Source organism: Boleophthalmus pectinirostris, unplaced genomic scaffold (assembly GCF_026225935.1).
Source record: "Boleophthalmus pectinirostris isolate CB_2022bp ecotype Guang Dong unplaced genomic scaffold, ASM2622593v1 HiC_scaffold_17, whole genome shotgun sequence".
Lineage (NCBI taxonomy): Eukaryota > Metazoa > Chordata > Actinopteri > Gobiiformes > Gobiidae > Boleophthalmus > Boleophthalmus pectinirostris.
In genome coordinates, this window is record NW_026571115.1 from 7,185,532 (window position 1) to 7,210,107 (window position 24,576).

Sequence of the window (24,576 nt, forward strand, 5' to 3'; positions counted from 1 at the left end):
CAGCGCTGTACCTGATTTTCAAGGTCTTCAAAAAATGAAAAACACAACTGTTCATTTTAAAGAGTTCGCAGTGGTCCAAAGTTATTCCTCACTTCAATGAAACGAAAAGTAACATGAAGAAAAGTCAAAGCCAACATGTTTCAAGCATGACCGGTCTACTTTGACTTTTCTGGAGTGCTTGGATTTCATTTTTTGTAAGTGAGGAGTAACTTTGGACCACTGCAACTTGTGTTTTTCATGTTTTTAAGACAGTAAAAATCAGGTACAGCGCGGTTAAAACGGGAAAACAGGAAAGTCCATACAGGGCAGAACTGTCAAAGAGCAGATGTTATCACCTGGTTTATGGTTAATGGAGGGATACCACACTTTATTCCCCCACAGAGTACAGCCCCTTTTAAAATGCTTTGTCATCAGAATGTTCAGACTTTCTCACCCACTACAGGGGACCAGAGGCAAAGCGAAGTAGACCGTATTATATTTTCACTAATTAACTGACATCACATCTAAATACTAATTGTTTTAAAGGCGCTGTACCTGATTTTGACTGACTTAAAAACATGAAAAACAGAACTAAATCACTGAAAACAGTTTGCAGTGTTCCAAAGTTATTCCTCACTTTCTTTTTTCATTCTGAGCATCCTAATTATTCACCCTGATGACTTTATAAGAGCTTTCCACAACTTTCAGAGGCCACGGCTGTGACGTTAAAGCTAACTAGCATGCTAACGTGCACTTCCTGATTATTGGACAATAGAATTCTTTATAATCAGATGCAGACAGCACTTAAAAAAAAACTTATTTTTACCTCAAGAGCAACTTATTCAATATATCTGTACTGGGGTATAACAAGTTTTGCTCAAATACCTAGAAAGAAATCCAGTACAGAGGCTTGTCTCCATGGAGATGTTCTTTCTTTGCCTGGAATGTTCCTGTAGAGCATTAAACATATCTCCCTTTATAGCTTTTTAGCTCAAAAATACCTTAAAAACACGAATTCTTACCAGGTGCAGGCTTGCTTCTCCATAAATCTGACCATTAAACTGTTGCATGGAGACCAGCAGGTGGCAGAATCTCCACCAGAAAAGTTACACAATGCACCTTTAAGTCTTAACAATAAAAATGCAACAAAAAGTGCCAGTCAGCTCGCATTTAAAAATGATGGTTAAATTTAAAATCTGTAGCCTCAAATTTGTATTTCAGCTTCACAAAAAGTATAATTTGTGGTAAATATAATAAATACAGCACAGAATAAATAAAACTATTGTAAGGTCAACATTTTTGCACGTAGCCCATTCATTCAGTAAGTTGTCATTGTTTTGTTGACACCATTGACGACAGCATAATCGGGTTAGTTTGATGTTAGATTTCGTTTCCTAATCTGAACCCTGTAGTGCACATCTTGTTATTTCGACTCACTCTCCATCTTTTCACTTCACGCTTCTTTCTCCACACCTGGGGCTCCACTGCTGCAAAAGAATACACTACAAAGCACTAACTATTCCCCCAGAGACCAGCTGAGGCTCGGGTTGCCAGGTTTGCCGGCAAATATCAGCTTTAAATATAGTATATGGCATTTCAAATTGAGAACCACAACTGCTGTTCCTCCATGCACAAGGCAATATGACCTTAAATAATGGTGCTTATTATGTTGACTTTGAAAGCAGAGGTAGATTTGTGGTCCTGTGTACTCATTTTCAAAGCCACAGTGAAGTCCGCTGGGGCTATAGTAACATCTGGAGCCACATCTGCAGCAGTTGGACCTGATGAGCCAGCGCTTTGTCTCTGCTCAGATCTCCAGTTAAACCCCACGTCAGGGAGCACCACCTGCCCCGGGGCAGACTGGGACAAAAACACAGCCTATACATGTTATGGACTGGGACGGAGCAAACATCACTGGGACAGAGGACAACAAACATCGTCGCTAGATTAAAGAGGCAATCGAAATACAGAAATGCACCAGAGACTATAAACCGGGACGAGGGGGCTTTTTTACTCTCACACACCTGGGATACTGCCCTGAGGAAGTTGGACTGCAGAAAACTCCAAAACCTGTGTAAATCAGCTGAGCGGACACATCGCAGCAACATCACGTGACCAGTCTGAGGAAGAGCGCTAGTGAGCAGTCCAAACTGTCAGGTCTGAAAACAAACTCTTGGTCTGAAAAAAGAACCTAATAACATAAATTATCAGAAAACCAAATGAACCTCATTGGACTCAACAGCCTATAGAGTTGATAAGAGATGATGGCACTTCAGGGTCCAACCAGAAACTTCACCGCCGATTTCTAGCTTTGTTTTTGTTCCTTGATCTTCAAACAAGAGACCTTTTCAAATATCAAATATGGAAATAATGTAGTAATAATCGATCATAACAGTATTACCAGTGTGTATATCTCACAGCTAATGCTATTTTAGTGTAGCCCAGCTTCTTAACTCCACCTCTCTCCTTCACTTTCTGTCACAGTTATAACCATAGATCCATGGTTATAACCATATTAGCTTGAAACAACTGAAATTGTTGTCAATAAAAAAGAGGAAATAGGGACGGGACAAGACACAGTTTCCATAAGATGAGATGAAATACGAGATTGGGTCCGCGAGGACGAGACGAGACTTTTACATAGTTCCTAATATATAAAGTTCATGAGTCAGTTTCCAATTTTGACCTCACAATGACCTCATATTTTTGTTTCCATTCTAGTACTGCTTTTTGGAATTGTTAAAGAGTAAACTGGAATTTACTCCAGGAGCATCAGCGACACGTAACATCGACAGCTGAATATGCACATACTTTTAAAAGTTTCAGTTTGCACCTGCTCATATGATGCCAGCTTCTGTGTATTCTCATATTTAAACACTAAACTTTATACATTGCTTATGTATTCATTGCTGATTGGGTGAATTATGTATTTTAAATCACAAAACAAACGTTGACAACAAGCGAGACGATGCTTTGCAGCGATAATAAGCCGTATCTGTGGTGCTGCATTAATGAAGCTACTCACTATTTCACTTTGGTTGTCTGCACCACGCACCTTTTCCTTCAGAAGTTGTTCTTGTGAAGTTGCTGTCTGATGTCGTAAAGTGTTATATTTATCCTCCACGGCTGTAAACTTTCCGTAGTCCATCACGAGTCAATCCACAAGATCTTGATGCGACGCACGGTGTTTATGCAACTGCAGTGGTTTGAGAGAATGTATTTTGAAAGGGCATTGGAAGTTTATTTTGACACCACGTGCTTATTTTCTGTCTTTTCCCTGCTAAAAAGCCTGGAGACGCTCTGTTGACGCTGCAAAATTAGAACTCCAACCTAATTTGAGTGGCACGTAGCCAGTGTTGGGAAGGTGACTTTTAAAATGTATTCCCTTACAGATTACAGATTACATACCCCAAAATGTAGTTTGAAACGGAATCCAATAAATTACTTAAAGTGAGTAACGTAATCTGAATACTTTGAATTACTTGATTTGCTGTAAAGTAGTAAAGACCAGGAAATCTTCACATAAGATGTTTCGTCTGCTAAAAGAAAATAAAAAGATCAGACTTTACTTAACCAAATTAAAAATATTATTGACAGAAGACGAGGAGACACAGGTCCGCACGGCATGGTTTAGTCCTGTTAAATCCTGTTTGAGACATAGTTTAGACCTGGTTTTAGTCCTGGTTTAGTTCCTGGTTTAGTCCTGGTTTAGACCTGGTTTGGACCTGGTTTGGACCTGGCTTTAGATCTGGTTTAGACCTGGTTTAGTCCTGGTTTAGACCTGGTTTAGACCTGGTTTAGTCCTGGTTTAGTCCTGGTTTAGTCCTGGTTTAGACCTGGTTTAGACCTGGTTTAGACCTGGTTTAGACCTGGTTTTAGTCCTGGTTTAGACCTGGTTTAGTCCTGGTTTAGACCTGGTTTAGTCCTGGTTTAGACCTGGTTTAGACCTGGTTTAGTCCTGGTTTAGACCTGGTTAGACCTGGTTTAGTCCTGGTTTAGACCTGGTTTAGACCTGGTTTAGTCCTGGTTTAGTCCTGGTTTAGACCTGGTTTAGTCCTGGTTTAGTCCTGGTTTAGACCTGGTTTAGACCTGGTTTAGACCTGGTTTAGTCCTGGTTTGGACAATGAGTGGAATTACCGAAAAAAACAAAAAAACAAACAAACAAAGAGATATAACCCAAAATGTGAAAACAGGAAAATCCCTCTGTGTAATCCATTTATTTCAACAAAGTAACTGTAATCTAATTACCACTCACTGAAATAGTAACTGTAACTGAATACAGTTACTCATAATTTGTACTCTGATTACGTAACTCCGGTACATGTAATCTGTTACTCCCCAACACTGCACGTAGCGTCATGACGGCCGTCGGACACACGTACGACACTTCACCCAGTTTGTGGATTGATCAACTAGAACCAAAATGCAGTACAGTCAGAATACTTGCTCTTCAGGTATCGTTTTGAGCAATAAAACCACACGTATCGAAATAAATGCTGTTAAATGTCATACTGTGGGATAAGCTTTAAATCTCCTTGGAAACAAGCAGGTCGCAGGAAAAGTTACATACTGCACCTTTAAAAAGACTAACAGTAAAAAAACGACACACAGTGCAGCCCTTCAGGTCTCCGGGCTTGTATTGAACCGTCTCTCATTTCAAACATGACACAATATCTGTAACTCAATCCCACTGCAGGAATCTTACACAAAACCTGATGATTTTGCCAATATTCTTTCTCCGTGTTTCTATTGGGAAAAAAACAGGAATTATTTAGTCTGGAGTTGACATTTCTGGATATGACTCAATTTGATGAACGCGCTGCAGAATTGGCTCCGTATTGAGCAGTGCGTTTATGGGTATAACCTTTGCAGATGAAAAATGTCACCGTGAATCAGTTCACATTTGGAAATCTCACAGTGATAGAGGGTGGCCATTTTGTACACGGTCTAGACATGTTGGCGTGTGCGCTGGCAGACTGGTTAGCATATATGACATGCAATGTAAAGGTCAAAGGAGGAAGTGATCTATTTGACTATATATTTATTTAGGTTTACAGTCACAGTGGTATTCAGTATTCAGAGTGTTAAGGGTTCTGCGTTCAGGAAGAACTATTTCAAAATACACTGCATTCCCAGTGCTCTTTAAGTAAAAAAGTAAGAATGTTTTTCACATACGAGACCAATGTATGAATAACTTTGTGTCAAAACTAGTCAAATCATGATTCATAGTGCACAGAGCACAAAGCCTGCTGGTCTCTGCGGAGATGTTATTGCTTTGTCTTTGTTCCAAAGTGTGGGATTAAACTTGCCAATGGAAACATGTAGGGGAATACCGCACAAGACCTGCACGAAACCAGGTCTAACTCAGGACTAAACCAGGTCTAACTCAGGACTAAACCAGGTCTAAACCAGGACTAAACCAGGTCTAACCAGGACTAAACCAGGTCTAACTCAGGACTAAACCAGGTCTAAACCAAGATTTAGGTATAAAGCAATGCCCAAGATGAGTTTCTCTAAACCTGGCCTAACCCAGGACTAAACCAGGACTAAACCAGGTCTAACCCAGGACTAAACCAGGTCTAACCCAGGACTAAACCAGGTCTAACCCAGGACTAAACCAGGTCTAACCCAGGACTAAACCAGGTCTAACCCAGGACTAAACCAGGTCTAACCCAGGACTAAACCAGGTCTAACCCAGGACTAAACCAGGTCTAACCAGGACTAAACCAGGTCTAACCCAGGACTAAACCAAGTCTAACCCAGGACTAAACCAGGTCTAACCCAGGACTAAACCAAGTCTAACCCAGGACTAAACCAGGTCTAACCAGGACTAAACCAGGTCTAACCCAGGAGTAAACCAGGTCTAACCCAGGACTAAACCAGGTCTAACCAGGACTAAACCAGGACCAAACCAGGTCTAACCCAGGACTAAACCAAGTCTAACCCAGAACTAAACCAGGACCAAACCAGGTCTAACCCAGGACTAAACCAAGTCTAACCCAGAACTAAACCAGGCCCAAACCAGGTCTAACCCAAAACTAAACCAGGTCTAACCCAGGCCTAAACCAGGACCAAACCAGGTCTAACCCAGGAATAAACCAGGACCAAACCAGGTCTAAACCAAGACTAACCCAGGACTAAATCAGGTCTGAGCCAGGATTATCGAAATCTAAACCCAGAACTAAACCAGGTCTAACACAGGACTAAACCAGGACTAAATGAGGTCTAACCAAGAAATAAACAGGACAAAACCAAGTCTATCTAAACCAGGACTAAACCAAGACTAAACCAAAACCAAACCTGTCTCTAACCCCTCTGCAGTCGCTGGGTTGGAGACGCTCTGTTGTTTAACCATTATAATTTGGCTTCTATCAAACTCACTCTTTCACCCATTTCCCCAGATTTAACGCTCTGTGACGCCCGAAACAAACATTTACTTGAAGAACTTTAAGTATCATGTATTTACAATTGTCTGTTTGTGAAGTTAAACGAATGACGTCCTAAACAGTGGCTGCATGATTAGATCTGAAAGCCCCTGAAGCTTCTCCACATGATGAGATCTCAGCCTGTTTCAGACTAAATGAAGTAATCAAGTCTGTACTTCGGTTTGACTGGAATCGCCTGTTTATCTGTGCAAGAATGTCTGTGCCCCGAGAGGACACTTAAGAGGAAAACGGCCAGTCCAAATAAGTTTAGTTAAGTTTTTGGTCCTGCTTTGAGTCCTGATGTAGACTTAATTTGGTCGAGTTCTAGTCCTGGTTTAGTCCAGGTCTAGTCTGGGTTTAGTCCAAGTTTAGTGCGAATTTTGAGGTGGTGTGCACAAACGTAAACACACCATAATTAATACAAAGAAAAATATACATTAAATATAAATACTACTACTACTACTGCTACTACTACTACTAGTATTACTACTACTACTACTACTGCTACTACTGCTACTACTACAACTACTACTGTATAATTATGAATATGGATATAAATATAACCATTACTACTGCTATGCTGCTATTATTACTACTAATACAACTACTTACTACTGGAGATACTGCTACTACTATTACTACAAATACCACTATTACTACTAGTACCGCTGCTGTTGCTACTACTTTCTACTGCCAGTGCTACTACAACTTCTGTAATTATGAACATGGATACAAATATTACTACGAGACACTGCTGCTGCTATAATACTACTACTACTTTACTACTGCTATGATTACTATTATTATTACCATTACTAGAACTACTACTACAGATATTGCTACTACTATAACTGCAACTGCTACTAGAGATACTACTAGCACTGCTACTGCTACTATCACCTCCTCCTTCTCCTACTGCTCCTACAACCACTACTACTACTACTACTACTACTACTACACCTTCCACTGTATAATTATTAATATGGATACAAATATAACCACTATTGCTGCTATGCTGCTACTATTACTACTACTACTACTGCTGCTGTTACTACTACTTACTACTATCAGTGCCACTACAACTTCTATAATTATGAATATCAGTACAAATATTATTACTAGCACTGCTGCTGCTATAATACTACTACTAATACTACTACTAGAGATATGGCTACTACTGTAACTGCAACCACTAGAGATACTACTACTACTTCCACCACTACTTCTCCTCCTACTACTACTCCTACGACCACTAGTACTGCTAGAGATACTACTACTACTACTACTACTACTACTACTACTACTACTACCACTGTATAATTATGAATATGGATACAAATATAACCACTATTGCTGCTATGCTGCTACTATTACTACTACTACAACTACTTGTTACTGGAGATATTGCTACTACTATTACTACTACTACTACTACTACTGCTGCTGTTATTACTACTTACTATCAGCACCACTATAGTAAAATATTACTACTAGCACTGCTGCTGCTATAATACTACTACTACTCTACTACTGCTACGACTACTACTACCATTACCACTACTAGAACTACTACTACTGATACTATTACTAGAGATAATTCTGCTACTGTAACTGCAACCGCCACTGCTAACAGAGACACTACTACTACCACCACTACTTCTCCTCGCACTCCTATGACCACTACTACGACTAGATAGATACTACAAACACTACTACTCCTACTATACTCCCACTACTACTACTAGAGATAGTGCTGTTGTAGTTATTGCAACTGAAAAACCTCACCTCCACTACAACTTCTATCATTATGAATATGGATACAAATATAATCACTATCACTACTACTGCTGGACTGCTACTACTACTAGTGCTACTACTACTACATCTACCACCACTACTACTAGATACTACTACTACTATTACTACAACTACTATCACAAACGCTACCACTACTTCTAATAATAATGCTACTACCATTACTACTACTACTACAACTACTATTACAACAACTACTACTACTACTACTAATGCTACTCCTAAAGATACTGCTACTTCTGTAACCACTATAAAAAAAAAAAAAAGCACTTATGTTAACAGAGATCATATACAGCTCTGGCTCTCCTCCACTGAGCCTGCAGCGACTCCCACCACTTCATTTGTTGTTCTCGGCGTGAGGCTTTTCATCACAAAAACAAGATAAACTGTCTTTTCAAATGACAATTTAACACAATTTAACCCCCACATACAGATCATTATGGTCACAGGGAGTCAACGCGCTCATTACAAAAGCCTGCGCTGTTTACAAATCCTCCACATACAGAAAGAACGCTTTTAGACGGCTCAGTTTACAATAAAAAACACACTTCAGACATATTTTAACTTAAAGATACACTGTGTAACTTTTTGGTATGGGGTCCATCACCTGCTTGTTTCTGTGATATGTCATTGCCCTGCCCGAAATGTTCCACAGTTTGACATTAAACAGCTCTACCTTACTTTTTTTTTTCAATTACAGGTGGTTTTACTGCTCAAAAATACGTAAAAACAGGCATTCTGACTGTGAGCAGGGTCGCCTCTCCACAGATCTACCCTGTAACATGGCCTTATTTGGTGTCCATGACGATAGAAAAGTTTAATACCATACTGTGAAACATTCCAGGCAAAGCAATAACATCTGCATGAAGAAAAGCATTTGACGAACCCTCCACCAGAAAAGTTACATAATGCACCTTTAAAGATGCATTATGTGACTTTTTGTTGTCTGCTGGTATCCATAGAGATGTTATTCCTTTGCCACAAATGTTCCATAGTATGGCTTATCTATGTTGCATGTATTCAATTACAGGTGTTTTCAGTTTTAAAAATACCTTACGAAACATGCACTCTCACTGTTCTCACTGAAAGGTTGCCTTTCCACAGATCTGACATGTAACTTTCTGTTGTTTGATTTCTCCACAGAGATAGATATGTTTAATGCAGTTCCAGGCAAAACAATTGCCATGTTTATATGAGAGCTTCATCTCACATCTAATCATCATCTAATACTGAATACAAATTAATGGCGCTTTAAAAAGAGCAGGTAAACACTTAATTCCTAATGAAAATGATTATTCGGAATTAAACGTAATTCCAAAGTAAGTGGGTGGTTTATTCCAATTTTAAAGCCAAATTAATTTATTCCTCGATCATGTAAATGTTTATTCTTCTTAAAAATATTTCCAGTTGTTCAGCACATGCTCGTTGGGTCGCCCTTCTGACGTGATCCGGACGATCCAGCTCCACCAGTCCTGGTTTCGGACTTTCATCTATGTGGATTTGTGAGCGGGATGCGGAGTGGGCTGAGGTAGAGCAGCCGTCTGCTCAGTTTGTCTTCTTCCTCCCTTCTCCGACACTCTTCCCTTCTTCTCCTAAGCTGACAGATGTAAAGCGTGATGAGAGAATTCTCCAGCTGCTGCGCAATTATCATCGGAACGACTGCGGAAAAGCTTTGGATCATGTTTGTGTCCGTGGCGTAACGACAAACCGAGATGACAAAAAAGCCTGTAGCAGCTGAAGTGTGTGTTTTCTTCCGGTTGACGTAAATAAGCTGGTGTCCCTGTCTGATCAGAACCCTTCCACACCGTCAGACATTGAGCGGAATTAAATAAAGAGGATTTAACGTGTTTTCCATGTAAACCTCAATTTGCAATTACTATTTCCATGTAAACTTGAAAGAGAATATTTTAATTCCAAACTATTTAATTCCGAACAGTTAATTCCGAATTAAAAAAAACATTATATAAACCTGATATCTACATGAAAAGAAGCAAGAGGCAGACATACCACCAGAAAAGGTCTATATTGCACCTTTAAGAAACAGAAATTGCCATTGGTTTTGTTTTCTAAAATAGCAGAATGGTACATCATACTGTACAAGCTTCCTCCACCAAACCATTCAAGTTAGGATTTTCAGTTCAGACTTATTAACAATAAGGACCATTGCCATAGCGATTTAAAGCCATTTAAAGCTAAATACTATATCATTTGAATGGGAAAAGTCTTCAAAGCATTGCATGTAACAGGTAGCTTAATCCCATGCATAAAAACAGTATCAAACATGTGCTCTCCCCTGGACCAAACTCCTCTGATGTGAAAGTTGTAGGAGCCTGGACTTTGGTCTGACCTGTTCACCTGCACAGAGCTAAGTCCAGGCTTATCTCCACAGCAGCAGATGTTTAGTGTGTGTGTGTCCATGAGTTTAATAAGCCGATTACACCCTCCCCCCCCGTGTGTGTGTGTACCTATGTGTGTGAACCTGTGTGTGACTTTAGTATTAGTTCAACAATCTGGTTAAAAGTTCAGAGATGGTTTGAAATAAGTTATCATCTCCAGGAAATGAATGTGAGTCAATGTTAAGGATGCAACTTTACACTTGATATTATTATGAACCGATATCAGTGTATGGACCTTCAAACATTATGAGATGTTCTAGAACTAATTCAGCCTGTAAATAGGCCTGTAATGGTAACAGATTTTGCTGTACGATTAACTGACCAAGAAATTATTGCGATAAACGATAATATTGACATTTTGAGACCATCTTCAACTAATATAATGACAACGGAATAAAAATGCAAATACAGTTGTCCCTCGTTATATGGCGGTTCACCTTTCGCGGTCTCCCTGTTTCGTGGATTATTTTTTGTGTGCAATTTTGCATGCTTTTTTTTTATTTTTTATTTTTTTTACAGCGTATGAACGGTTATTGCATATTACGGGCGGGTAGTAATTATACACGGGTGGGTCAGGACTAAACCAGGCCTAAACCAGGACTAATTTGGATTTAAGAGAGAAAACCCCAAGCAGGGTGTTCGCAAAGCGCCATCGGGCATTTGCCACGCTTCCCTCCATGAGGTGCGGAGCTCTCTGTCGGTCCTTTCTCCTGTGGTCACCTCCGAGCCCGTCCCGACAGTGATTCCTGTTTCAGTTCTGGTTTAGTTCTGTTTTAGTTCCAGTTCAGTCCTGGTTTAGTCCTTCTCTTCAGTCCTGGAATCAGTCCTGGGTTGGTCCTGGTTTAGTCTTGGTTCAATCTGTGGCGTATGCAGCGCAAAAGTTTGATATAATCTCGGGTTAACAGGGCTGGTGTGCTGTTGTACTGCGCGGGTGCAGTGGTGTATTACGCGGGTGCGGTGCTGTACTGCGTGGGTACGATACGATACTGCACGAGTGCGGTGGCGTACTCCGGGTCTCCAAAAATGGACCCGTGCAGGACTCTGCGCTGTAGGGCTCCATTACAGAATAAATGAATCTTACATAAAGAAGGAGGAACATAACAAAAGGACGACAGCAGCAATAAGTTTTAAGAAGGAGGCAAAAAGGCTTGTAACTGTCCTGTCTGAGAAAAGTGTATAAAATGTGTGGTGAGGGGTTTTACAGACTTAAAACAGATATAATCATTGTAAAATATAAAGTTAACTACTTTGCGGATTTCACTTATCGAGGGTTATTTTTAGAACGTAAACGAGGGACCACTGAACACCCTTTCAAAGATCAATAAACTTGACTTTCTAAAGAACATCTAACACACAGGAACTGCAAGACAACCAAAAACAATAGGCCTAAATAAAATAGACTTGCTAACATAAGAATAGCCTAATGCAGCGGTCCCCAAAATCATTTTTGCGCCAAAGGACTGGCTGAACGTCAGGCAATATGCTCACGGACTGACGAGCATGAAAATATTGAGGGCGCGGTACCAAACGACCCACAACTCGGTACCGGTCCACTGGCCTAATGTAGTCTGGCTTACAGCAAGGACTTGTTAACAAAAAATGCACTTGGATAAACCATTGTTGATCCTAAAATCCTATTCATAATACAGACAGACTCCAAATTCGCCCCTGTTGGCATCGTGAGTTTCGTTCGAGGTGGGTGACTATGGGTGCTGTGCTGGCAAGTCGCCTAATTAGCATGTTCGTTGAAGCATCATTACGCCAAGGAAACTAGAGGAGTCAGTTGAGAGCGACAGAAGCCTTTTGACATTCAGTCTTGTTGCTAGACACAAAGACAACAAACATGCAAATAGAACATCATCCAGAATCGTCCAGAAAAGTGATCGAGCTTGTTAAAAGTTATCATGCGATTAAATGATTTACTAGTTTTATTACATCAAATTAAAGGTCCAATAGGATATGTGTGCATCCCTAGTCATTGTAATGTCTTCAAGAAGCATGGAACTTCAATGTCTGTGTCTGTGTATGTGTGTGAACAGGTATTTATAAAAGTGTGGAGACAAAAATCATATCTTTTGGGGACAGAAATCAGGTCTTCTGCAGGTCAGTTCTTGTATATACCTGAGATTCTATTTATTTTGACTTGTACACATACATTTATATACTTATGCCTTATTTGACACCAGTCTCTTGCTATGTTTTTTGTTATTTATTTACAATTTATTATTCCCATTTATATTTTTTAGTCTTTTGTTATATTATATTGTGATGTGTGAGCTACTGTGTCCAAATCATTTCCCCTGTGGATCAATAAAGTTTGTCTAAGTCTAAGGTCTCCTTGACTGAAATCCTCTATTATTATTTTAACATTCTGGTTTAAAGTTCAGATACGGGTTCAAATAAGTTACAGTTATAATGTCAAGTAATGTCAATGCAATGTCCCCAGGAAATACGGAAACGAGGGCTGTCAAATGTCTTGAAAATCAGTTACAAAGCCATAATAACACATACTCGTTTTAGCAGGTATCGATACTAAAAAAGTCACAACCACAGGACAGAAATGAACCTTTCCTGAAGCTTTAGAATGATCGTGAATTGTATCAGAACAAGTATAAGAGCACATAGACTAGTATATTCCAATGGACCACCTGGACCACTGAGGGATTACTGTATTTTTCGGACTATAAGTCACACTTTTTTCATGGTTTGGGTGTTTCCTGCGACTTGTACATCGGTGCGACTTATATATTAAAGCCAACAGAGGGCACTCTTAGTATTACCCCTGTACCACTGTCGCTTCACTCTACTGCACATGTCTCCTGCAGAAAGAGCCTCTGTCCTGCTGCAAGTAGTGAAATACGCAGCCGAAAACGATAACTAACTGAGCGGCAAAAAGAAAGTTTGGAGAGAGCGAGAAACTAGTTAGGGACTGACAGAAAGCGGGGATGGAGAACACAGCTTCATGGTAACTGGAAGGATGCGCCATGCAACTTTCCTGGAAGTCATTGGATGGATGGACAAAGCCTGGACTTCAGTGACAATTGAAACTATCCTGGCGGGATTCAGAAAGGCTAAAATAATTCTAACTGGAACTGATGCTGAGTCTGACGACAGCTACACAGAAGAGGAAGCGGAGTTGCTCAGAAGTGACACAGAGGATGAAGAACTGAATGGATTTAGTGATTTGGAGTGAGATGGAGAGTTTGGTAAAATTGTTCTGTTCTGTTGTTTATGTTATATTTATCTGAAGAACTGTTCATATGTGACGTTAACAGCCTGTTGTTCTCTCTTCTATTGTTATTACTAGAACTTGCCGATGTCAGTTCCTGGTCTCTGATTTTATAAAATAAATTTTATATATGTTTTTTCTTCCTCGTTTTACATTTTTTGGCTGTACGACTTATACTCCAGAGTGACTTATAGTCCAAAAAATACAGTCAGATTTAAGGATTTAGGGGAATATAAAAGAAAGTACTACCGTTTAACACTGAAAATCACATTCTTTTGTCTAAATAAAGCGTTTTTTTGTTTTCATTGTGGTATTAATTTGTTTTGTATTGTGTCTGGGGCTCACCTGAGAAGCCGGTCAGGTCCATGGCTTTGAGGTTGGTGGCCTTGATGATGGTGACGGTGAGTCTGCCGGCCGTGGGCAGGTAACACAGAGAGAAGTTCAACTCTCCCAGGTCTGGTTTCTCCTGTTTAAGACGAGAGGGAAAGAAGGAGAGAGAAGAAGAGAGAAACGGTGAGCCAGTATTACAAAAGAGACAGACAGGCGAGATCGAAAGAAGGAAGGGGAAGGAGCGAGGAGGATGGAGAAAGACAGGGAGAGGTGAGAAAAGAGAAGAGAAGAGAGAGGGTTAAAGAGAGAGAACAAAGGAGAGGAGAGAGAGAGAAATAGAAAGAGGAGGAGAGAGAGGAAAAAGGGGGAAACAAGGAGAAAAAGAGAAATGAAGAGACAGAGAGGAAAAGTGAGAGAGCGAAAGGAAAGCGAAAAGGAGGGAGTGGGTAGAAAGTGGGAGTAAAGGAATATGGGAGTAAGAGTTGGAGAGATGGAGAGAGAGAGAGAGAAAGAGGATAAAAAAGTAACAGAGAGAGAGAGAGAGAGAGAAAAAGAAAGGAGCAAGGAAAAGAGAGTTGAGAGAAAAACAGAGGGAGGGAGGGAGGAAAAGAGAGCGGGAGAAAAGGGGGCAACAAGGAAGAGAAAGAGAAATTAAGAGACAGAGAGAGAGAGAACAAGAAGGAGGGAGAGTTATGGTGGGTGGGTAGAAAGTGGGGGGAGAGAGAGAGAAAGAGAGAGTGATCAGGGGATGCAAGAGAGAGAAAAAGAAAGGAGCAAAGGGAGAGGTGTAGAGAGAGTTGAGAGAAAAATACAGGGAGGGAGTGAGAAAAAAGAGAAAGAGAGGGGGAGAAAGAGAAATTAAGAGACGGAGAGAGAGCGATCAGGGGATGCAAGAAACAAGATGCGAAGAAAGCAAAAAAGAAAAAGGAAAAGGGGGAGAGGTGTAGAGCGAGAAATACAGGGAGCAAATGAGGAAAAGAGAGAGAGAGAGGGAGAAGAAAGAGAAAGAGAAAGAGAGTGCAATGAGTATGAATTTCACAGCTGTCAAACACAGAAATATAACTCAAGGACAAAAAGCTCTGACAGATGTTTCTAGAATCTGAACACAAACAATCACACTTTCTGCGCTGGGCAAGAATCCATCCACTGAGTCAGTCACACACGGGCGCGGGGAGGGGGAGTGTCTTGCCCAAGGACACAATAAAAATATGCAGTGAAGAGAAGCGCCGACCCGTGTCCGCCGGGATGTCTGATGTGAGTGCTGCAGTCAGGGGAATAGTGGTTAGAGGTGAGTCTTCCGACCTCACAGCAAAAAGGGTTTCAGTTTGATTCTGTAAATTTGGACAGGGGTTTTCGTGTAGAGTTTGCGTGTTCTCCCTGTGTCTGCAATTCAATTATGTGACCAAATCAGGACTAAACCTGGACTAAACCGGGACTAAACCGGGACAAAACCCTGACTACAACAGGATTAAAACAGAACTAAACTCACACTTTCTGTACTGGGACTAGGACTAAGGACTAAACCAGGACTAGAAAAGGACTACACCAGGAGGACAAAACCAGCACTAGAAACAGGACTAGATCAAGACTAGACCAGGTCTAATCTAGGACTAAAACAGGAGTAAAACAGGACGAAACAGGGTAAAAACTGGGACTTAACCAAGAATAAATCGGGAGTAAACCAGGACTAAACCAGGGCTAGACCAGGACTAGACCAGAACAAGACAAGGACTAACCCAGAGAGGGACCAGGGCTAAACCTAGACTAGGCCAGATCTACACCAGGACTAGACCAGGCCAGAACTAAACCAGGACAAGACCACGACTAGACCAGGACTAAACCAGAACTAGAAAAGGCCAGAACTAAACCAGGACCAGGACTAGACCCGAACTAAACCAGGACTAGACCAGGACTAGACCAGGACTAAACCAGGACAAGACCACGACTAGACCAGGACTAAACCAGAACTAGAAAAGGCCAGAACTAAACCAGGACCAGGACTAGACCCGAACTAAACCAGGACTAGACCAGGACTAGACCAGGACTAAACCAGAACTAAACCAGAACTAAACCAGAACTAAACCAGGACTAGACCACGACTAGACCAGGACTAAACCAGAACTAGCAAAAGGCCAGAACTAAACCAGGACCAGGACTAGACCCAAACTAAACCAGGACTAGACCAGGACTAAACCAGAACTAAACCAGGACAAGACCACGACTAGACCAGGACTAAACCAGAACTAGAAAAGGCCAGAACTAAACCAGGACCAGGACTAGACCCGAACTAAACCAGGACTAGACCAGGACTAAACCAGAACTAAACCAGGACTAAACCAGGACAAGACCAGGACTAGACCAGGACTAGACCAGAACTAAACCAGGACTAGACCAGGACTAAATCAGGACTAGACCAGGACTAGACCAGAACTAGACCAGAACTAAACCAGGACTAGACCAGGACTAAACCAGAACTAAACCAGGACAAGACCACGACTAGACCAGGACTAAACCAGAACTAGAAAAGGCCAGAACTAAACCAGGACCAGGACTAGACCCGAACTAAACCAGGACTAGACCAGGACTAGACCAGGACTAAACCAGAACTAAACCAGAACTAAACCAGAACTAAACCAGGACAAGACCACGACTAGACCAGGACTAAACCAGAACTAGCAAAAGGCCAGAACTAAACCAGGACCAGGACTAGACCCAAACTAAACCAGGACTAGACCAGGACTAAACCAGAACTAAACCAGGACAAGACCACGACTAGACCAGGACTAAACCAGAACTAGAAAAGGCCAGAACTAAACCAGGACCAGGACTAGACCCGAACTAAACCAGGACTAGACCAGGACTAAACCAGAACTAAACCAGGACTAAACCAGGACAAGACCAGGACTAGACCAGGACTAGACCAGAACTAAACCAGGACTAGACCAGGACTAAATCAGGACTAGACCAGGACTAGACCAGAACTAGACCAGAACTAAACCAGGACTAGACCAGGACTAAACCAGAACTAGAAAAGGCCAGGACTAGACCCAAACTAAACCAGGACTAGACCAGGACTAAACCAGAACTAAACCAGAACTAAACCAGGACTAGACCAGGACTAGACCAGAACTAAACCAGGACTAGACCAGGACTAAATCAGGACTAGACCAGGACTAGACCAGAACTAGACCAGAACTAAACCAGGACTAGACCAGGACTAAATCAGGACTAAACCAGGGCTAAACCTAGACTAGGCCAGAACTAAACCAGGACCAGGACTAGACCAGAACTAAACCAGAACTAGACCAGGACTAGACCAGGATTAGACCAGAACTAAACCAGAACTAGATCAGGACTAAATCAGGACTGGACCAGAACTAGACCAGGACTAGACCAGGACTAGACCAGGACTAGACCTGGATCATGAAAAATGCAAAATGTATTTTTTCTCAAGTCAAATTCTTTAATAATAATTACTGTCTTGTCTGATTCATTAAACCGATTCTCTCAGTTGATTTTAAGTCTGTTTATAGACCAGTTAACGATTATTTCATTTCTAAATTAGTTGACGATTATTTCAATAATCAATTATCTGTGTTTAATCGATTCACCTATTTAAGACATCGAAGTATCCACTTTATTGACCCACTGGCCCGTTCAGAGTTGGCGCGGTGCTGTTCTGATCCCAGGTTTCTGTATCCGTCGTTGACATTTTCAGTCCAGCCCCGTCGTACAGAGCAGGTTTTTTGTCCTAGGAGACAGTTGACAGATGTCCATAGACTGGAGTGTGACTTCCTGTCTGCCCTCTCCTCTCAGGTCAGAGGGACATATATACAGCAGTGATGAGCTGTTCACAACTGTCAGAACCTCACAAGAACCACAGACCTGAGACCAGCTGATGGACTCAACTGTCTCTGTCCCTAAACAACAACACCAGGATTAAACCAGGACTTAAAACAGGACGAAACCAATTCTAAACCAGGACTAAACTGGGCCTACACACGTCAGGGAGCCAGCAGTGATGGGGTATTAACAAGTGTCAAAACCTCAAAAGAACCAGAGACTTGAGATCAGCTGATGGACTCAACTGTCTCTGTCCCTAAACAACAATACCGGGACTAAACCAGGACTCAACCACGACTAAACAGGGACTAAACCAGGAATACACAGGCCACGGAGACATATATGCAGCAGTGACAGGGGGTTCACAGCTGTCAGAACCTCAAAGGAACCGGATTCCAGAGACCAGCTGATGGACTCAACTGTCTCTGTCCTTAAACAACAATAGGGGGAACAAACCAGGACTAAACAGGGACTAAACAGGGACTAAATCAGGACTAAACGGGTCAGAGCGACATATATACAGCAATGATGGGCTGTTCACAACTGTCAAAACCTCAAAAAAAAACGGAGACCACAAACAAGCTGAGGGACTTAACTGTCTCTCTTCCTAAAAAAAAACAATACCAGGACTAAACCAGGTCTAAACCAAGACTAAACCAGGACTAAAGGTGTCAGGGAGACATATATACAGCACTGATGGCCTGTTCACAACTATCAGAAACTCAAAAGAACCGGATTCCAGAGACCAGCTGAGGGACTCAACTGTCTCTGTTCCTAAAAAAAACAACACCAGGACTAAACCAGGTCTAAACCAGGTCTAAACCAGGTCTAAACCAGGACTAAACCAGGCCTTAACAGGTCAGAGGGACATCCAGAAGTGAAGGGGTGTTAACAAGTGTCAAAACCTCAAAAGAACCGGAGACCAGAGACAAGCTGATGGACTCAACTCCCTCTGTTCCTAAACAACAATACCAGGACTAAACAGGGACTAAACCAGGACTAAACCATGAATATACAGGTCAGGTAGACATATATACAGCAGTGATGAGACTAGCAGAGACTAGTCTCTGTCCCTAAACAACAATAACGGGGAACAAACCAGGACTAAACCAGGACTAAACTAGAACTAAACCAGGACTACACAGGTCAGGGAGACATATATACAGCAGTGAAGGGGTGTTCACAACTGTCAGAACCTCACAAGAACCAGAGACGTGAGGACACCTGATGAACTCAACTGTCTCTGTCCTTAAACAACAATAGAAGAAAGAAACCAGGACTAAACCAAGACTAAATTGGGACTAAACTGGGACTAAACCAGCAATAAACCAGGACAAAACTATGACTAAATTAGAACTAAACAAGGACTAAATTGGGACTAAATTGGGACCAGCAAATCCTGTAAGAAGCAGAGTCCAGAGATGCTGTGATGGACTGAACTGTCTCTGTCCCTAAAAGAGCAGCCGCACTGACATGAGGAGGGTCTAATGTGAAATGACAACGTGTTAAAAAACCATCAGCGCCCGAGTCTCTACAGTGTCAGTCCCCCGTCTGACCTGAAGAGAGAGGGGGGCGCCAAACAGCTACAAGGTCCTGGGTTTTATCTGGAGCAAAACGAATAACAGTCAAATCAAAATTGCAATTTCAATGGACTCCATGAGCAAATCAGAAAGTAAGAAATTTCTAAAGTAACATCATTTCCTCCACAAAACAAAATCTCCTGTCTTATTCTGAATAAAAACTGGAAATCTGGTATTTTAGGGAAGTTTGTGGAGTCAATTCCAAACATTTGTGGATCAGAAGTTTGTATTTTCGTTCAAAAACAAAGCTCTCGATCTACGTTCCTACCCTCGCCTATGGTCATGAGCTTTGGTTAATAACTGAAAGAACAAGATCATAGTGAAGTCACACGGGAGGAGCTCGGAGTACAGCTGCTGCTCCTCCACCATCGAGAGTGCAGGGAGGTCTGGGCAGCTCTGCTTAAACTGCTGTCTTTGTCCGCAGATAAAGTGACAGAAAATGGATGGTATTTTGTCTTAAATGTTGGTATCAGTGCAAATATGTGTAAAAATGTGATCGTAAGACTTAAAAATCCATACGCTTTATCTGTGTTTGACCTCCTCGTCGCTGAGAGGACATTGCGCTAAAAGAAATACAAAGGATAACTACAATTAAGTCCTGACACTTTCACTGTTACAGCCTGTTTAATCAGAGCGAGTCCACACAAATGTCTGTAATTGCACTTTTCTCCATTCACTCTATAGACTCTGCTATTATATTATTAAAGTGAATGGAGTCGCAGTGAACATCAGTATTGAGCACAGAGCTTTTCCCTTGGTCGTGAAATAGAGTTACTGAGACAACATGACAGCCCCAAACTGCACGCTTTGACTGATATGACTAATTAAAAAGCCCCAAGCTGATCATGGAAGATTTGTAACTATTGGATTTTGTTTTTAGTCAAATTGAATTCATTGAAAAAACATTCCTGGAGTTGTGTTTTGCTTCATTCACACATGTCTGAGTACCGTATTTTTCACACTATTAGGCGCTCTGGATTATAAAATGCATAGAATTAGGGCTGGGCATTCGATAAAATTTTCTTAATCGATCGTCGGAAGAATTAACGATCGATTATCGATTAATCATTAACGTTTTTATATTAAAATTATCGTAATTATTATTACTATCTGCACTACTAATCTGCATAAATAAATTCAACTTTACGACATATAAACCGTAACGACTCTAGAGCCACATCAGCCCGTTTGACATTATAATGTGTTTAATTCAGTTTTGTGCAAATCTCACAGAAACAAAACTTAAAATCGCTCATTTGCATAAACTAAGTGAAGATAAAACTACAGCTCTTGTGTCGCTGATGTGGTTCAATTTCTGTCGGATTAAAAGACATGACTCAGGTGAATACAGGTTAGTGTGACCAGATTTGTGTTTGTCAAAACCAGGACACCGTACGGGGGGAGGGAGGTGGGGACTCGTCATCGACATTGCGCGACTCTCACCTGGAAAAACTTTTTCCCACTGGACACAACATACATATGTGTCGACAAACATATGTGCTGCTTTATACACTGTGCACATGGACTCACACTTGTCCTGAACGCAACGGAAAGTGTGGAATTTCTTGTACAAATCATCATTAAATACACATTTGTGCTTCAGGTACGTTGCAGACTGACCCACTGTTTGTGTCTCGCTCCTTCTGATGCAGAGACACATGTACACACCTGTTTGGTCACACTACACACAACAACCTACATTCGGTTTGTCGATTAAAATGAACGTAATTGATGAAATTCTTAATGATCAATTATCAATTAATCATACCCAACCCTACATAGAATGGTCTATTTTTGAAATTTTTTCACAAATAAACCGCACCAGACTTTAAACAAAACACAACAGTTGGATGGGTCAGTTGGAGTTTATTTGGCACGTTCACGGTGACTCTGGGCTTTGTTCAGTTGTGGCGTGTAGGGAGGGTGTTGTCTGGGATCGCTGGATTGTCGGCGTGTTCGCGGTGACTCAGTTGTTCAGTTGTGTCTAGAAGTGGCACATTGCACTCGCTTTTTTGGTTCGTTCCTCCGTTCCGTTCCTCGTCGGCGTGGAGTGATGAGTGTGTCTGTGGGTGTGTTTCGCTGTGTGGTCGCTGTCTGTTCCGTGTGTGTTTGCGTGCGCCGCGGGTGGTGCGGCTTTGTAGTTTACTGAAGTCATGCTGGGACACCTGAGTGGATTTGTGTATAGGGCGTTTTTTGATGGGGTTGGAGGCTTAAGAGCGCGTCTAATAGCCCGGAAAATACAGGTAACCCTTTATTATAAGCCTGCATTATAGTCTGCATCTCCAAAGCTTAGAATGCTCTGTTCCATCTTGTGATGTCATGTAGTTTTCAATTTAACAGCTCAATTTTGGCAACTTTGGCAGCAATTTTCACTTTTGTTCAGTCTAAATTGGCAATTCCAAAGGTGCAATCATTCAAATGATTCAAGTGAAGGTGTGTGGCATTTAAAAATACAGTGGAGCACTTCCTGTATTACTACATGACACCACAAGTAGGGCTGGGTATCATCAAGAAGTTGCCAATACAATACATACCTCGATACATAGGCCACGATACGACACATATCTCGATACAGTGCTTTCGATACAATACGATATATTTCAAATCGATTAGATGCGGTTCGATAAAAAAGGATGGCAAAATCTCGGCTGTGATACTAAAAGTCTTTGTTAAACCAACCAAAGTCAATATAAAAAACACACATTTTAATCATCTGTCAACAGCGAAAATGTCAAATGTGTCGCATAAACAAGTTTCCTTCCTCTAAACAAGCAACAAAACTACAGCACTGCAACAAAATAATTCAGTAAAATACACCAAAAATTACTCTTGGTGATATATCAATACAGAAGCCCACGATATCAATACCGTATCATCACATTAAACTATAACACATATATCAATATTTTTGCACAACTCTACGTCACAAAAGCATGTGACCTGTTGTTTATGCCGCCATATTAGAGGTCAAACTATCTACAGTCCCTGACAAAAGTCTTGTCGCTTATCCATTTTGTAGAAACAAAAGCTTATAACCTGACTTTAAATTAATTGATTGGTTTTAGAAATGTCTCATATGAAGCTAAAACCCTCCCAAATTATGCTCAATATACTAAAATAAATTTGCTTCACTGAAGAAAGATTGATCATTTAATGAACACAGAAAGGTCAGATTTTGGCAAGACAAAAGTCTTGTGGCCTTGTCATATGATGCACCCAATCCTAGATTACAGCCTCACCTGTGATCAGTTACTGATCGATCAATTAGTGGGTGTGTATAAAAAGAACCCCAGCACACCAGACCTTCACATCAACTGCAACTTGACCTCTGACAACATGCCTAAGATCCACCCTGAGACCAAAGCGTTAATTATCAAGAGGCTGAAGACCAGATCCACTGCTGAGGTGGTGACACCTTCAATGTGTCTCAGCGTCAAGTACAAAGAATAAGAAAAAGATCTGAAATGACTGGAGATGTTTTTGACAAGCCCAGGTCCAGCAGACGCCGCAAAGACAACTGCTCGGGAGGACCGTTTGTTGATTCGAAAATCCAAGGCCAGCCCCTTTTCCACTGCAGCAGACTCCACCAGGCCTGGTCACCTCAAGTCCCTGTGTCAACCACAACAGTTTGTAGAATTCTGTCTGGAAATGGCCTCCATGGTCGAATCAGTGCACAGAAACCAGCACTAAACAAAAGGCAATTAAAAAAACCGTGTGGCATTTGCCAAGGCCCACAGCCTGCTAAAAGGATGGACACTGGAAAAGTGGCAGAAGGTGGATTTCTCAGATGAATCCTCGGTTGAATTACATCACAGCTGCCGCAAATATTGCAGGAGACCTACTGGAGCCCGCAGGGATCCAAGATTCACCCAGAAAACAGTTACGTTTGGTGGCGGAAAAATCATGGTCTGGGGTTACATCCAGTATGGGGGTGTGCGAGACATTTGCAGGGTGGAAGGCAATATCCATAACCTAAAATATCAAGACATATTAGCTCCTCTTACATTCCCAACCATAAAAGGGGTCAAATTTTGCAGCAGGATGGTGCTCCATCACATACTTCTATCTCTACATCAAAGTTTCTCAAGGTGAAGAAGATCAAGGTGCTCCAGGACTGGCCAGCCCAGTCACCAGACATGAACATCATTGAGCAGGTCTGGGGTAGAATGAAAGAGGAAGCATGGAAGACAAAACCAAAGAATCTTGATGAACTCTGGGAGGCATGTAAGACGCTTTCTTTGCTATTCCTGATGACTTCATCAACAAATTGTATGAATCATTGTGGAACCGCATGGATGCGTCCTTCAAGCTCATGGAAGTCATACAAGATATTAAATATGGATCTCACAGCACCACTACTTCATTCACTGACTTTATGCAACATATTTTTGTATTTGAAGTAAATTATTTGTTCAATTTTCTGTAGGCGACAAAACTTTTGTCTTGCCAAAATCTGACCTTTCTGTGTTCATTAAATGATCAATCTTTCTTCAGTGAAGCAAATTTATTTTAGTATATTGAGCATAATTTGGGAGGGTTTTAGCTTCATATGAGACATTTCTAAAACCAATCGATTAATTTAAAGTCAAGTTATAAGCTTTTGTTTCTACAAAATGGATAAGAGACAAGACTTTTGTCAGGGACTGTATCTAGACTGACATGTAGTATTAAATAAGAAGATGAAGCGATAAAATAAGGACGTGCTGTGCGGTCCTCACTTTGAATCCCCACCCTGGAATATCTGGATGTTGGAGGTTGGGCACAGAGCGAGCTTTGATTAGACTGACAAAGCGGTCTGTCGGAATTAGATAGGGATCTATACTCCACAACCCAGGAGGATGACTTCAGCATTATATCTTCCTAATGACGGCTGATCTAATGAGCTGGCAGTTTCAGACAGTTTTATGTTGTTTGCGCTGTTTAAAGCAGCCATGATTATATTGTAGTAACTGAGTAACACCTTCCAGATCAACCCCAAC

General features: G+C 41.3%; 1 protein-coding gene across 1 annotated transcript in view; it reads right to left on the reverse strand.

Annotated features, from left to right (window-relative positions):
• syt3 (synaptotagmin III) overlaps positions 1-24,576 on the reverse strand; it is a 170,135-nt gene that overhangs the window by 26,830 nt on the left and 118,729 nt on the right. Inside the window, exon 7 of the mRNA XM_020933125.2 lies at positions 14,190-14,310. Coding sequence (XP_020788784.1) covers positions 14,190-14,310 — 121 coding nt within the window. The remainder of the gene's footprint in view (positions 1-14,189; positions 14,311-24,576) is intronic.